Source organism: Eutrigla gurnardus (genome assembly GCF_963514095.1).
Source record: "Eutrigla gurnardus genome assembly, chromosome: 12".
NCBI lineage: Eukaryota > Metazoa > Chordata > Actinopteri > Perciformes > Triglidae > Eutrigla > Eutrigla gurnardus.
Window position 1 is genome coordinate 23,009,844 of NC_139926.1, and position 17,447 is coordinate 23,027,290.

General features: G+C 44.5%; 1 protein-coding gene across 2 annotated transcripts in view; it reads right to left on the reverse strand.

Annotated features, from left to right (window-relative positions):
- Window positions 1–3,445: 3,445 nt before the first annotated feature.
- The window catches only part of tmeff2a (transmembrane protein with EGF-like and two follistatin-like domains 2a), a 92,460-nt gene continuing 78,458 nt past the window's right edge, over window positions 3,446–17,447 (reverse strand). Inside the window, exons 6-10 of one of the 2 annotated variants that reach the window (XM_084023575.1) lie at window positions 10,642–10,790; window positions 8,803–8,850; window positions 8,401–8,530; window positions 4,492–4,650; window positions 3,447–3,634 (exon numbers count right to left, since the gene is read on the reverse strand). In XM_084023575.1, coding sequence (XP_083879701.1) covers window positions 3,538–3,634; window positions 4,492–4,650; window positions 8,401–8,530; window positions 8,803–8,850; window positions 10,642–10,790 — 583 coding nt within the window. In that variant the 3' untranslated portion in view covers window positions 3,447–3,537. Of the gene's footprint in view, window positions 3,635–4,491; window positions 4,651–8,400; window positions 8,531–8,802; window positions 8,851–10,641; window positions 10,791–17,447 lie in introns of both variants that reach the window. The other variant, XM_084023576.1, reaches the window with a different exon arrangement.

Sequence of the window (17,447 nt, forward strand, 5' to 3'; positions counted from 1 at the left end):
AACCAAGATTTGAACTTATGTTCCTGAAGGCACCATCACCAACCAGCACCGCAAACAACAAACCGTTCACCACATCCCTCCTTTAACGACTTGCCTACCAAATGAGCCATTAGAATCTCCTGCAGGCTTCAAGCTCTCAGGTAAAAAAAACTGTCTAACAGCTTCCAGACCAGCAGCTTTTGACACCAAATGAACAGCACTTCAATAACTCCTCCGTTGGAGCTCCCACAGCTTCCAGAAGCCACGAGCAGGGAAACATTGCCAAAACACACAAAACCCTAATAAAGTACAGAATGAAACCAGCACAAACACAGCCAACATCACCCCACCCCCGTCCCTATAACTGCCTAACCAGGAAGATCTAAGCCCCCCCCCAGTCTTCAGGTGCTACTCGTGGTGGGTACTTATGCATTTAAACCCAGTAAAGCAACTATTAACTGGCAATTAACTGTTCCAACCGCTTTCATCACCACAGCATCAAACCCCACCAACGAATCTGCTCTTCAGCCTTAAGGACAGAACAGCAGTTTACTCACGGTGTAAACAGGACCGCCCGAACTCGACCACTAAACCACCAGCCGAACTCAGCTGGGTGACACAAACACACTCCCCAGAACAATTAGCATGACAGCTGCTAAAAAACAAACAAACAACAACAACAAAAAAACTCATCCACACTATCAATTCAATCTAAACCAGGTGAATCGTGTTAGAACGAGCCCCAAAACTGGGAGACCAGACAAGTTGAAATTAATAAATAGATTTATATTTCAACAAATGTGGCAGGTCAGTGATCAGTGATGTATGAAAATGTCTGAAACAAAAACATTAACCCCTTCAACCGATGAGGGCGGCCCTCGTTCCTGTGGTGAGACTTTAAAAACCACATCAGACTCAGGTGTGGCTCATCAGCTGTTAAAAGTCCTGCAAGAGAAGTAACAGGAACACAGCCCCCTGCTGGACGGGAGGGTTCATCACATCCGTTTTCACCAAAATAGTCTAAAAATCTTCATAATAACTTGTTTTTTTATATTTAAATGTCTGTTGACATAAATTTGACATATGGAGTGATAGAAAGAAAAACCCTTGACTCAAATATGTCAACAAAATGAAAGAATAATATCTGTACTCCCAAGACATGTGCATGTTTAAACCAACATGTAAAACAACGTGAGAAGTGTCATGGCGGTGTCTGTTGGTTGACATGTTCACCTGAGTTGCAGTCGAATAGTCAAAAAATAAGGTCCTAACTCCTTGACCTTGACCTCTGGGGAAAACGTCACGGGGTTAAGGAAAGGCCATAGGAGAACTTCGACCGCGGTGCTCAGAGAATCCGACCGGACTTTCACTAAGCTACGTCATTATAACGCGGCCGCTGATGATTGACAGCTGATGATTGACAGCTGATGATCGGCAATAGACGTGCGTCTGCGCTGGAGAAACTACAATAATGGACTACAAAAGGCACACCGTCCACTTCTCCACATGTTGTTGGATTTATAAGCAGCTCGTTCACTGACCGGCTTCAGGTCCAGCAGCTCCTCCTTCCTGTTTGACGGTTTGATGTATTTACATTACATTTGTGGTTTTAGTTTCGTTCTTGTCAAGTTTGTAACATGATTGAAATAAATAAAAAAACATATTATCACTGTCCACACATTTATCAACACAATTCCAATTACTATATGTCTGCTTGAAAGTAATTGTTAAATATGCAAATACACATGTTTGTTTTCATGAACGGCAGAGGTGTGCGTCACTTTAAATGTTGCTCTCGCAAAGAATTGTGGGTCGGCTCAATCTCCTTTCCTTTCGTATAGGAAGGTCCGTTGCATCCTATGCTAAAGGAGATGTGAAAGGAAGCATTGGAGCTCCTTTCCTTTGCATTTAGAGGATCCGAACGGCTCTTATCATGGCGGCCACTTGTTTACTTCCGGGTCACGTGTTCAGTTAGGAACCTTCCTAAGCCAAATAGACTATTCGACCGCAGCCCAGGAGTGTAAAGGATTCAGGAAGTGACATCGGATTTTATCTTTTTAGAAAAATGAAAAGGGACGTTGTCGGCAGGATTCGAACCTGCGCGGGAAGATCCCAATGGATTTCTAGTCCATCGCCTTAACCACTCGGCCACGACAACACGTTCTGCTTACGTAATAAAACCCCATTTAGAACCCATCGACGAGAAACTTGTAACTATTACTGAACTCTTTGTTGAAAAACCTGAATTATCATTCCGCCGTGTAGCCGGTAGCAGAGAGGTGCTGTTGCTGGTGAGGTGCTGTTGCTGCACAGCACCACCTAGTGGCGGTGCAGCACATTGACATTCACGGACGTTTCTCTGTGAGCACTTCAAAGTCTGTGGAAAGAAAAGAAACGCTGCAACAGGGAGGAATAAAACCAACTACGGAGGTCGACAATAAAACATGAATGGTACAGTGAGTCAACCCGTCCCTAATATCATAGTACTCAATGCAGAGAATGGCTCTTTCTAAAAAAAGAAAATCCACTGTTGGTTTGATCTCTAAATACATTACATTCTATAAGTTTATCATGTGTTTTGAATGAAAATAAAACAAGCAAATAGTAAAACAAAGAGTTGTCACAAATACTGAGAAAAGAGTATAATAATCCCTCTGAGATGACATGAAATAATACTCAAGCAACATGCAATTCATTCTAAATCAAACTCAAATATTACTTTAATATGAAAAAAAAAAACATACAGAACAGAAATTCTCGACCACATGATGGTGACATAATGAATAATGACTTTACCACACCTCAAACAAAGAGCGACGCAGCATGTTACATTTCGTGATATAAATTATTTATTTACATTTACAGAAAAATGACCCCATCAAGACAATGTAGTAATAACTATTGGAAATAGAACCCAAGATACAGAAGCCGACGTCATCGTCACAACCGAACAGAGAGCTCTATAATAACATTGTGCCCTCTGTAGGAGGTCTCCTATAACACAAGGTGCAAGGCATCACGTGTAGCCCCCAAACCCCCCCTCCCCCCCACCCCCCCTCCGGACAACACACACCTCATTTAAAGCCCGTTACCCTGCTTTGCACTACCCCGCTTTGCTTGAACCCCTCATCTAGAAACGACAGACACCGGCTAGCCCGCCTCTACCAAAGCTCACACGTCTAATATACATTCCCACGCACGCACACACTCACACATTCACTATCCCCCCCCCCCTTCAACACCTCATGGTTCAGTTTTCCAGAAAAAAATCCTGGGTGGAAGTGACAAGGTGCAAGGAGACACCTCTGCAACTGTGTGGGGGTTTTGGCGTCATCGTGACCCCCACCTGAGAGTCTCATCTCTGACTGGTCCGCCAGTCTGTCTCTGCCACGCTGCCCATCCCCCCCCCCCGGGCATCCTTGAAGTTCACACTGGGAGAGAGAGGGCGACGAGTGAGGGGGAGTAGGTCCTAATTTCCAGGGGGGTGGGGGGGGTCGGCCTACACAGGGGGGAACATCTAACGTCTCCTTAAAGTGGAAGGGGGACTGTCCGGTGGGCTCAGATGAGCCGGGTGGAGGCGCGCATGGTGTTCTCCGTACTGAAGTGGACATTGTTCTGCTTCTGCCGGTTGATCCTGTTGGTCCGTGGGCACTTCCTGGAGGAAGGTGAAGAGGAGGAGGAGTTATTATCATTCATTCGTTACCACATTTCTTCATTCACACTCAAGCGGGAGCCGTGTGACGGTATTGTGGACTTTTTACGAGGTGGCGTTCTTTTTATATTTCGGCCTCTAAATGAATATCGCTGAGCAGCAGGAAACAATGACGGTACAGTGTGTGTACTCAGTGTTACAGTTCTCTTTCCCCCCTCCTTTATCTTCTCCCCTCGCCCTCTCTCATCGTGTGTCCCCCCCTCCGTCCTCCACCTCTCCTTTGCTCAGAGGAGCAGTTTCGTCTCGGGCCAAAACTCTTTTAAAAAATCTTTTATTAAATGTCATAAATTGCTGAGGTCAGCCGGAGGCAGACGAGCCCCGGGCTATATATGTGTGCGTGGGTCTTAACGGAGAATACAAAACGGCTGTTCAAACACTAGTGTGTGTGCCTGCCTACACAGATATCACCGTGTATCTGCACTTGTATGCACACATGTTTTCTGATCTGTGTGTGTGTGTGTGTTTCCACAGGGAATACGAGTACTCTCTCTCTCTGTGGTGTTAGCAAGGTGACCCTCCAGCTGTTTCCTCCATGCTCAGGAGCTCCCCAACTCCCAAATACACACAACATGGACAACACTGCAGCCAGGCTCATTAATAAGCTGTGTTTGAATGTGTGTGTGGGCGTTTTTAAGGGTCACATGGGGACATACATCTAATTGCACATTGTGGGGACTTTGCACCGCCCCCTTTGTTGGTTTAAGGTTAGGTTAAGGACTGAGCCGGTAGAGGTTATTATAAATGAATCTCATGTCAACATGCGTGTGTGTGTGCGTGTGTGTGTTTCTAGCATGACTCACCTGGTAATGCAGAGCACCACCACACAGATGATGACCACCTGCAGGGCTCCGATGATGGAGGCGATGAGGACATAGTGCAGTTTGCCGGAGCCCGGCACCACGTAGAGCACGTTGTACTCTTTGATGTCACACTGGGGGCCTCTGAAACCCGAGTGACAGCTGAGAGGGAGGGAGAGAGAGAGGGAGAGAGAGAGAGAGGGAGGGAGGGAGTCATTTCTTTGCACCGAGGAAGACAGGTTAATTACTTCCACGTTTGGGATTAAGACGCGAGGACCCGTTCGGTGGAAGACATCGCGGTGGAACAAGTCGTTTGTGTGACAGCGGAGCAGGTTTTGGTCTTTTCTTGGAAGTGGCTGTTTGGATGAACGCTGATACGCCTTGCAGTGGAAACGATGGAGAGGGAGAGAGTGTGGGAGCATGTTCACGCTCAAGCAGCTTAATTCATCATCATTTCTATCTTTGTTTTGGGCCTCTGCCTACAATAAAGCTGGAAGTATAGTCGTGTGTTCAGAGGTTGCAGCGCGGCTACTGAACGGACACTCGTGTTGAAGAGGACCTGTTATGTTTTCCTGCTTTCACCCTTTCCTTTAGTGTGTTTGACAGTTTCATGTAAAAGGTCTCCAATTGGAATCTCACCTTTACCTTTCGTTAAGTGGTGATGTCACACCAGAAGCCAAGAAAATATATATATATATTTGCATTAAAGAAAGTAAACTGAAATACTAGTATTGGCCAGAAAAGGAGCATCATAGCTCCTCTTTAAGTTTCTGATGCCACTGGTTTCTAAACAGTGGTGGCAGTAAATCTAAGTCTTCTGTTCTCTCCAAAAACAATGCAGTTGTAGTCCTGAAGCTGTAGAGATGAACTATAAACGGTTTGCCTCACAATCCCAACTGGAATGAGGCTGATCTCAGCTGCGTGACAGATGTCGGGTACGATCAACAGTTGATGAAGAAGATGAGATTTAGCTGCTTTTGTAGGGATTTAAATTTGCATTCTTTCCAAAAAGCAGGCAGAAAGAAGTCAATGAGAAATGACTCATGTCTCATTTGATTGATTACCTCAGTAAATAGTTTCTTCTCCACTACAGCATGATGCTCATTTAGTAAATTACGGTCCTATTAAGAGTAAAGTAGACCATAAAGCAGGGGGATGCTTTGGGGGCGGGGCTACCTTGTGATTGACGGCGTGGTTTGGGAGTCGTCGGTGTCTTTAACCCTTTCACAGTGTTGTTTACAGTTCATCTTATTTAGGATGTGGTTATGCTCCACCCTCTTGGGTCACAAAAACAAGATGGCAATCTAAGCGTCTACGTCCACTTCTTATTTACAGCCTACAGTTTTCAGATTCTATCAGCTTAGTGTGGATGTAGTCTTAGAAAGCCAGACACACACACACACACACACACACACACACACACACACACACACACACACACACACACACACACACACACACACACTAATGGAGATGATCTTTGTCCTCAGAGAGAAGCAAAAATGGCTCCCCTTTTAATCTCCCTTCCTCTCTCCATCTCTTCTTTCCCGTCTCTGGGGAGGTTGTTACCCACCAACACCTGCATATCCTCGTTTGGTACCAACACACACACACAGACACACACACACACACCCTCCATCCCCTCCGACCTGACGGTGGGGTGAAGGCGAACATTGCAACCTTGTTCTGTGTGGAGTCCGTGCTCCGTTTCCACACTCCGCCACGCCGCTCACATAGAGGCCAACTGTGCCTCCCTTCTCATTAGCACACGGCCTCCAACTGGTGCAGCCAGCAGGGGGCAGCAGAGGCCTTCCGCAGCCCCCCTCCCCTGCTCAACGCTGCTCTGTATGCATAAGGAACGACTGGCTGGGTGAGCTGGGACGAGCGAGGTGAGAGAGAGAGATAGAGAGAGATAGAGGGAGATAGAGGGAGAGAGAGATACCAAGACCTCCTGGCTGCCACACTATCAGGCTGTGAAAGATGGCAGACCTGACGGCACACATGTGCATTCACTGAATGTGTGTGGGCGGCTGGTGGGTTTTAATATATTATATACAATATTCCTCATTGTACCTTCATGTAAATATGTTTGTGCTGCCTGTGTGAATTATTGCTTATATGAATGTGAACTGTATGTGTACTGCAACTGCTGTTCTATAAGTGTGTGTGTGAAGCGTTTCTTGTTTGTTGTGAAGACATTTGCTTCTTTATATGATCGATCCAATTCATGGATCTTGTTCCTATTCAGCCATTGTTGGACTTGTTTTGGTTAACTTTGTATTCAAAGTATTCAGTGAACGCTGAGATCTAAGAATCACCGCAAGGAAGTCTGACGGGGCAAGAAACAAAATCTCCGAGTTCTGTTTGTTTTCTCCTCACAGTTCACAGACCGACTTCAAGGCCAAACTGTTGGCACACAGGTGTCTTCGGCAGCGTGTGATTACTGCAGACAAGCTCCGGCTGAAGCCGGGCAAGTTTGTTTCAAACCTCTAACGCGAGCTCTAAAGCCCATTGATCTACGTACAGATCCCAGCTCAGTTTGGTGAGAAGTTGTCAGAATCGATGACGGCAAAGCCCACAATAACATCGTCCAAGTGAAACCTGCATTGAGTCTTTTTTTCCCCAACACTTGCATATTATCCCCATATTAAGTTGCTATAATGTGTTAGGAAACAGCTGCCTATTATAACAAATCCAGCAGAAACTTGTTTCCGAATGTAAATCTAATATTTACTCTGTTTTAGCTCTCTTTTGGTCTCCACCAACTCCTGAGGGAAATATCTGGTTCTTTAGCTGCTAAACACTCCACGGTGTTCCCCAGCTAGTCTCTAACTTTGTTTGTCTGCTGTTTGTTTATCAGAGCTGAACTGAAAGTCATGCTGATGAGAGCAGCGAGGGTGAATATAGACGGTAAAGTTTAGAGCAGTGAAACCAAAACAATGAGCTGAAAGATGCTAAATGATAATTGAATATAACATGAACTGCTTTCGAGGTTATTGTAAACAGTTCTAACCCTGTTAACTGCACTTATGTTGATCCTGTGCAATTACAATTTCCCTTGCTGCTGATTTCATAGCTTGTGTGAACTCGCTCGATGACGCACGGGAGGTGTCAGTCATCCAGTGGCACGGTGGTGCGTTCACAGCCATGTGGTAACATCGGCAGACATATCATCACCAAACCATAAGGAAACTTGTGACAGGAAATCAGAATGTGTGGGGAAGGAAACACCGACGTCGTGTGTGGTAAGAAACCCAACGTGGGATTCATTTAAAGCAGTGCAGCACTGGTCGACAGCCAGATCTGGAATACTGCCCCCCCCCCTCCATTCCTCTCAGCGCACTGGCAAAGATGAACAAACCGAATTAAAAAAAATAAACAAATAAATGAGCTGCGGCACTACATTTTTACAACTGGATATCTATTACACGCTTTCTGTTTTGGCAGATTATGGAGGGAGAGCAGCGTTTCATTGGTTGCGCTGGGAAACGGAGTCGGCCTGAGCTTCATGTAGGGTTTGTTTACAGCCGTAACTACAGTCGGAGGTGGAATGTAAAAACACTGTAGCCTATAACAGCCAAGATGAATGTGGAGTCACTGATTGCTGCATAATTAACCGTGTGCTGGAGCCCATAATTAGCTGCTACACATATAGCCTCATTGATTGCTAGCTATTAAAACCCATTAATCTCATTGTGAATTAATAATCAAGAGTTCTGACTCAATGCGTTACGCTAAAAGTACAACGTATTTACAACATAGTGTTTGGCGATCTAACCTTTTAAACTTGGTCTCACATATTGTGGCATTAACTGTTAAATAGCGTCAAAAACAGGGGTTTGATGATTGCGATATCCTCGTAGCTGCCTCCCGTCCCATGTCCTCACAAATAGAGTAACACTGTGTGTGTACCTGCAGGAGGGCTGAGCCAGGATCCTTGGGAACTGGCACTCCCCGTGGACGCAGTAGTTTTTGTAGTGATCCGGACAGGGGATGTACAGGCCGCGGGCTAGCTCGTTCCTCGGGTCCGCGTTTTCCTCAACTGTGTAAACAAACACACACAGACAAACACGCACGCACAAAATCCATAAATCCTGCACTTGAGGCTGCCTGTGAATATACACTACTGGACAATAAAATACAAAGAGAGGAAGTGTAAAAAAAAACAGGAAAAATGGACCGAGGTGGATGCGGTGAGGGGGAAAAAGTCTGAGAGCAACAGACAAAAAAATAAATGAAATAAAACAAGAGTAAGGAGCTTTGAGTGGCAGCACGTTATCGAGCAATCTGCCCCTCCGTTCCACATGCGCTCACCTGTCAGGTCGGTCCGTGCGAAGTGTCCGTCGCTGCCTTTGATGTCGCCTGGAAAGGCCAAAAACACATTCAAACGGATCGCAGGTCACTACAAGCTCCCCTGTAGCTTCAACGCCCTCCATTATGGGTTACACGTTCAAACGCCAGAGCAAGAAAATCAAGACCTGGACGTCTGGTTCATAAGTGTTTATGTGAGCTGTTCTCTTTAAAAGTGAGCGTCCATCTCCCCTAAAGGATGACGCGGAACAAAAGGGTAGAATGGAGCAGAGCCGGGCGGAAAAGGATCAGAGGGAATAATGCATTTCTGCTCACTTTATTGACGCAGCATCGAATTCCTCTTTTCACAATGGCCAGACAAAATCTCCAATCATTATCATTTTATTGCAATTGATTTTCCTTTCAGTGGTTCGTGAATTTTCTTCCCTCAAAACGGAGCCTGTGAAAGTATTTCCCAGGGTTTGTGACGCAATTATATCTTGTTTTTATTTCTAATTTTTCCATCTTTATTGGCTCTTGTTACACGGGAGGAAGAACAACTGGAAGGAAACAAAGCAGCGTTTCCGTGAGATCACAACCCGTGAGTGTCTTGAGTGTTTGACTTCCACTTAAGGAAAAATCAAATATGAGGCTAAATTAATTTTAAGGCTGCTCAGAGGAGGAGATACTACAAACGAAAAGAAGACCGCAGCTACAAATATGCCTCTTGTTTTCTTGCTACCTCGAATGTTTCCTAGATTCACACATCGAGGCCTACTTGAGGTCTTAATGATACAACACTTCATTTTATGAGCATCTGGTGCCACAAGTGTATAAACGGGAAAGAAATGTTAAGCGAATCAGCACTTATTGAGCTACAGCAGAAAGCAGGAGTATTTCCAGAAAAAGAAAAATGAAATGCTTCGCAACAATATGACGAGTGACAGTATAAATACACCAATATGAATATTAAAGGGTGCCACTGAATCCCAGCTAAGGTAAGGTCTACTTTTCACAGGCTCTCCACTTTCCCTGATTGAGACAGAACGCGTGGAGCCGAGGATCAAATCGATCACGGTGGTCCGACCCAAAGGGCGCAACGTGGGGGAATACAGATTTCTATTTGTGTTCCAGAGCTGGTTAGCCCCTGATTGCTTTACTCTCCATTACTCCTCAAAGTCTACATCATGCTTTCTTGCATCTCGATCAATCGTCCCCGTTGGTCCTGTGTGGACGGAGAGCCAATCAAACGCTCACAATGCACCCATACATCATAAACGCCGCCAACGATTGAGATTCTAACACCTCCCTGGAGGAGGATGAAGCAAAATAAGACGAAACTAAGGTGTTTGGCGGGTCGAATCTCAAATGCAATAAAATATATATTTTTTTTTTCAAAAGAATACATCTTAAGTGCCTTTTGTTTTCCTCCCACGTGGATCAGCAATACGACTCGGGTTGAGGGATTTAACCACAGAGATTAATACAATAACTTTATCTCTGGAACCATAACAAACAAACCCAAATAACTAAAAAGGGGGGGATTACCATTCAATAAAATTATCAATATACTTTATACATAGAGAACGCTGGGATTTTAGGGATTATCTTCACACACTACGCTGAAATATGATTGAGGGAAAATATCTGAAATGCCACGATGTGGCTGGAGCTGCAGCCGGAGGAAGATAGAGAACCACGCTGACTGCATTTAGCTCTGCAGGTCGCCTCATTTGCTTCCACGGCATCCGCTTTAAACCTGACGTGAACACCTGTCCGGGCAGTCAGATCCACGGCTCCCGCTGTGTGTGAATGTCTTTAAGAGTGCATGTGTGTGTGTGTGTGTGTGTTTGGGGGTCTGACCTTGGCAGTGGCCCAGGTACTTGACCTCGATGCGCTCCTGCTTCTGACAGGACGCCTCCTTCACCTGGCAGGGGTTGTCATAGGAACGGCCGTCCGAGGCGCACACCGGGTTGAAGCTGATGTGGGAACAGTCGATGTTGCAAACACACCTGCGGAGCAAGAAATCCTGTTAAGAGTCTAGACGTCCCGGCGTCGTACTTATTATCTGTGTCAAGATTGAAAATAAATGAGATCTGAAGTATTAATGAAAATTATAGCATCGTTATGCTGAGGGACTCGTCTCGGAGTGTGTGTGTGTGTGTGTGTGTGTGTGTGTGTGTGTGTGTGTGTGTGTGTGTGTGTGTGTGTGTGTGTGTGTGTGTGTGTGTGTGTGTGTGAGACTGCGAGGGACACAGACTGAATTTCGTTCGGGGATTAAAAACGAGACAGAAAAAAAAAAGCCTAAAAAAAAAAAAAAAGTGCAGCTCGCACTCAGTCAGGACGCGGGCCCATCCATAGTAATCCTGCTCCGACTGGGGTTTGGCACATTCAATATGACACAGCAGCAACAGGATTTAACTTTGCAGAGAGAGCCCGGCTGCACAGAGGGCTTGATTGACAGATGATGTATTCTTATAATGGCAGGAAGCCATTAATAATGACAGAATTGTAGATAACACAAGTTGTACATGTTTGTGCTGCAGAAGAATTCTCTGCACAAAAAAAAAAGAGAAGAAAAACAGTCGATATTCTTAAGCTTCCAGTTATTTTTATTTTTTAAGATAACATTAAAAACAGCCTCAATGGAAAATAATAACTTGTAAACTCCGGCTTTGAAGCAGCTCGGTTGAAAGTAACTGTCGATCGAAGAGCAGCGTGTTTCTGGTGTTACATCGTGTCTTTTTATTGTTAAACCGCCTCGGATGACACATTTTCAAAAGTGATGAAGAAGAACTCATTTGTTTCTGGAGCAAAAGAAATCTCCATGACACGTTTTTTAACATCCTTTCTAAAACTAGCTACTATATCCTGTTATCATACAGTGGCGCCAACGATAATAGCATATTTGGAAAGGTATGTGGAGACAATTTGAAAATGATGTGCAAGTTTGTTCAAGGATTTTTCTACAAAACTGACTAAAAGTCAAATAAAAAGCTTTAATATAATTTTTTTTCTTCTCTGTATATTGAATCAGTTACTTCCTTCCCAAAAGCTGATATTCGTTTGGTGTTTTCACGGCAGACTGATGCCGTCGTTTCTCAGTGACTCAGGCGCTTTCTTGATGCTTTTAGTTCTCGCTAGTGTTGTCACGATACCAACATTTTGGTACCGGTACCGGTACCAACATGTGTTTCGGTACTTTTCGGTACTTTTCGATACTTTTTCAAATAAAAAGTGAACGCAAAAAATGTCATTACTGACTTTATTTTAATAGAAAATCTTAGAACAATAACATATTAATCAGCAAATAAAATAAAATACCACAAAGACAAGCTTTTCTAATGCACACAATTTTAAAAATGTTAAAATATAAATACAATTATATAATATAAAATATAATAATATAAATAAATCAGCTCTTTTTTTTTTCTTCCAGAGCTACTTTTGTTAAGAGTGAAGGGCGGTGGCGCTTGCTTTTAGCACTGAATGTGGCTTTTTTTCATGAGTTTAAATGACCTGTCGTTCCCTGAGCTCAGTGTGCAGGTCTGGGTGCTGGTCCTTTAAGTGTTTGGCTAAGTCGGAGGTGTTTCCGCCGTTAGCCATGCATGTATTAAACACCGTTTACACAGTGGTGCATCGGCGTTAACTGCCTCGCTGGTTTGTCCGCAAGTTGCGGCGTGGTGACGGTTGCAGCAGCCATTCTCCTCTCCGTGCTTCGCTCTCTCGCGCTCTCGCGCACGCTCTCTCGCTCTCTCTCTCGCGCGCACGCTCTCTCGCTCTCTCTCTCGCGCGCTCTCTCGCTCTCTCTCTCTCTCTCTCTCGCGCTCTCTCCAAGCTTTCGTCCTGCTCCGTTTGTTGTAACTTGCTAGCGGTTTCCTCCGGCTTGCCTTTTATCTCTCCAAGCTCGCTCCTCGTCCTCTCAGCTGTAGTTACAACGCGGTGACGTCACGTGGCGAGTTCGCCGTGCTGTTGCGGGCGCTGCCGGCGGCGCTGCAAGTACCGGTCCCGTCCAAATGCAATATGGTACCGTTTTAAATGCCTCAGTACCCCGGTACCAAATTAGTACCGGTATACCGTGCAACCCTAGTTCTCGCAAATTAAGCAAATTTGCTGTCGCACCACAATCTTTCCAGACTTTCGGTGTTTGTCTGTGTGTGTTCCACACCTGCACAAATGTGATGGGAGAGTCAGCACATACACCTGCGTGCGTGTGCATACACATTAGTGTGTGTGTGACCCTTTCGTGTGTGGCAGTCCTGATCAGCAGAAATTACACCCAGTTTGCCTTCCCCAGACAGTTGCTGCTGAGTAGCACTGAACGCTAGATTCTGTAATTATAAATCTGTCATTATTCTCCCGGTCTTTCCGTTTTCCCCTGGCGCCGCGCTCTCAGTGAAGCACAGGCGTTCAGCTGTCTTACAGCCTGAATCTGCATATGCGCCCCCCCCCCTGCGTGGGCGCCCGCCAACACGCGTGCCCACACAGGCCGCCGCCTTCTCAATCAGCCACGACGGTTCACGGTCGACATTGATGTTGATTGAAACGCCGCGCGGCAAAGTGTGGCGGCGCTCAGCCGCTGCTGTAATGATACATCAGCAAAGTCGGAATGATGTGAAGAAAGGCTTTCGTTGTGCATCGGGGAAGACACGGTCGTGTTCCAAAGAAATCCTGCATGACACAGAAGGTGAGTCCATGTGGCTCCGATTGACCCGCCACTGCAGACGCTTACACAATGAGGCTGTAACGCCATGAAGTGACAGTCCTATATTCCTAAAAAACTATTAAATAACCCTGAGCAACTCTCTCCTATAAATCAGTTCCCATACACTGTTAACCAACAGCCAACAGAAAATAAAAAATAAAAAATATTGAGCGCCAGAATAAAAGGGGATTTCCTCTTCTATGTCAAATCAATTTGCATTTTTTATTTGCTTGAAAATGATCCGGTTCGTTACCGGATTTCTCTTGTAATAAATACATCAGCAGCTATCTGTTCAGTTGAGTTTTTACCACAGTTTGTGTGAAGCAGCGAATATGTCTCGGGCTTTTATTGTGAAAAACAATGAAATGGTGAAAACTTGGCTGTCACCCGCTGAAGGAATCAGGTCCAACACAGATCCAACAAAACTCTTTGTGACACCAAAATGGATTTTTTTGGGGGGGTGAAAAACAATCTTTTCAACAATGAAAAGTGTTTACCTCTGATGTGTGTGTCGCTTCTCTCTCCCTGGTTATTCAAATATGCAGACATTTCACTGAAAGAAACATTCTACCATGTACAAGACTGCCTGAAATCATTGGATTTTCAATATGCAAAACATGCAGTGGTATCATAAATAGTACCGTTGGAAGTATATAGTTTGCAGCCCATTTGAGAAGCAATGAATATGCTGACAGCAGCTAATAAAACTTCAAAAGTACACTGGCTCCTAACTCCTTTTGGTTGAAGCCAAATCCTCAAGCCTCAAGCTGTTTTATTCACAAGAACATGTGCCCGTATAGCATTATTAAAGATCCTAAATTTAGGATACTGAACTGGGTATGTGCAACCAACAACCATTTGGCAGCATTTTCTGTATATTGTATATATTATATATATAATCCAATACACTGTGGTTCCAATATATACACCCCTACCTCCATCTCCATTGTGTAAGGTAAATGCAGTTAAAACCCAAATTATCTGCAGAGCCAGATACCACGAGAGGCAGATGAGATTCTTTTTTTTGTAGTTAACCTTTAAGGATTATGAAGCAGACTTGAACGTACCAATAGCCACCCTGGAGACACGATTAGGCTCACAATTAAAATGGGAGCGTTATCATGAAAAGTATCTAAATTAGAGTGGGTTTTATCACGAAAGGAGGCAGCGGGAAGAATTGTGACGAACCAAGATTCAAAGTAAGAAAAACCTTAAAGAGCTTCAGAGCATAAGGGACATCTCCACACATGGGGGAGTATTGGCTTCAACACTGCATGTACACGACGTGTACGTGCACATTACCCCCCGCAACCTCCCATCGTAGAAGAGCTCTCAGCGCCTCGGCCATCCCGAGAGGCCCCGCCGTTTCTCGGTGGCTGATGTCTGGGCTTCATGCATTTTTAATGAGGCCTCTCACTTTCTCCACAATAGGCACTATGCCGCTGGACTGCAGTGCTTCAACACATCCTAATGCTCCTCTCACACACACCCCAACACCTGCAGACAGCCGTGCATAAACAGTCGTATACATGCACCAGACAGCAATCGCTGAGTGATAAAAACCTGCTTTTTTTCTCCCCCCCGTTTTCTCTCACACACCAAATCACTCTTTCACACATTCTGCTGAGAGGCACAAAGTGGTAGCGAAGTGTGTATTGTACATATGTGAGTGTGTGAGTGTGTGTCACGTGTTCTGAAGAGTACTTTCTTAGCAGGATGTGTCGTATTGATTTGATTCCTGTGAATATCCCCCCCAGTTGTTATTATTATTATACTATTTTTAACATTTATTTCAACAGGAAATCAAACTAAGACACAGGATTTCAGCATGACACACAGTTACAGACGGACAGGACATTCACAAATAGACAATACAACACAAATCATAAAAATGATAAGTGCAAAAGTGGGTCGTTTTAAACAGTGTGCTCTCCAGATTTACTTTAGAAATCATAGCTGATATCTTTTTTTTTAAACTGTACTGGCTGAGAGGATGGCACCACTGTTTACTGATAAATAAGTGGGCAGCAGTCCAACGATGGATTTATGGATACCAGTGCAAAGTTCTGGGCATGGCTAATGATGACCCGACTGGGGGAATACGGAGGACGATGCGACGCGTGTGAGGGGGTTTTCAAGTGAATGTCAGCGCTCAGCGATGGACGGCGTCCAACAGATGAAGAGAGCGAGCCGAAGCGTCCGCGTAGAAAAAACGGCAAGAACACGTTTCCTGGCGTCGATGGAGAAACGGAATTTGTTCCTGTATGTTCGTAGGGGAACTTTGTAACACACACACACACACACACACACACACACACACACACACACACACACACACACACACACACACACACACACTGCCTCATGTTGTGTACAAATCCTTAGCAGCAAACCTTATTGCCACTGAACATAGCATTGATTTTCATAATCCTTAGCCTCAAATTTCACTGTAATCCTCTGGAAAAAAAAAACAAGTGAGTGAGGCAAACAGCAGACGAGGAGAGAGAGAGAGATAGAGAGAGAGAGAGAGAGAGAGAGATAGAGAGAGAGAGAGCACATCAGCAACGTTGGAACTGAAAGAAAATGAAGGAGAGAAGAGAGGATATGTGTATTAATAATATACTATATATAATATGGTATATGTGTGAAGTCTTCTGAGCTGCATTGATACAGTGACAGAACACGATCAGGAGTTTTGGTCTTTCTTGTGTTGTGTTGTTATTTACTGTCTGTTGTCCTCTCTCGCCTCTGAACTCGATACCTGTGTGTGTTTCTCTGCTGTCAACAATGTTGGGCTGAAAAAACAAAACAGGGCATGTTGGCTGGGATTCAACGTCGGTGTCGTTAACCCCGTCTGGAGATGCAGTGATTTAAACCAAGTTAGAGCAGAAGAGCTAACTTACTGACTGACTAACTAACTAACTAACTGCTGTTTAAAAAAGTGACAACATTCAAGCGTATTACTGACGCTACATAACCATCCACCATCTGCCACCGACTCCATCTACATAGAGCAGCTGGACCAAAACTATTTCTGCAGGGAGACCTTATACATTATGATCATCTTATTTACGATTATTTCATTCTTTTTCACGAAACAGGATGTCCGCAAAAATCTGATCTGTGACGATGATTTGTTTTCTTAACAAAGTGTAAAAGTGATACCAGTGTGTTATTATGTTATTGGGATAATCGCAAATATTAAAGCCAGGATAATCGTGACATTTTCACATCGTCTCATGCCTCGTCACGAGAATACAAAGAGTCACAAAATTACTCCAGAGAAATGCAAAACAACTCCAATGAGATGCAAATCATATCCATGAAAAAACTCGGGAAAGAAACTACAAAGAGTCACAAAACTTCTGAAATGAGATGCAATACAACTACAAAGAGAAGCAAAATACAAAATCTACATAGAGAGAAAAAAAAAAGAAAAAGACAAAATGACCACAAGGAGACAACAAACTAGCAAAACCACAAATTAATTGTGGGTGTTTTGGGACGGGGGCGACTTAAATATGTTATGACTGCCTTATAATTTGTCCATGTCAGTCATGTGTGGAGGGGATGCTGTGTGTGTGTGTGTGTGTGTGTGTGTGTGTGTGTGTGTGTGTGTGTGTGTGTGTGTGCATCCAGCTCAAGCCAAACAAAAGGCAGCCTCCCACCTTGCCTGTAGGCCCGTGACGTGCAGTCTGCTTTTCAATGAAATCGCCCTTTTGCTCTCCGCAGGCTTTAATCAAGTAACAAGTGGCGGCTTTGAAAAGCGCCTCGCTCCTTCCTCGTGAGGAAGCGAGCGTTCACAGTGTTCCTCTATGACGAGCTCGCTGTTTGCTCCTTTTTCTCCTACCTTAATTCTATCAACACTGATGGCTGCTATTGACGGGTCTGAAAGCAGGGCTTTTTGTGCGTAATTACAGTTTTACATTACAAATGGATCTAAATGGGTTTTCTGTGACACTAT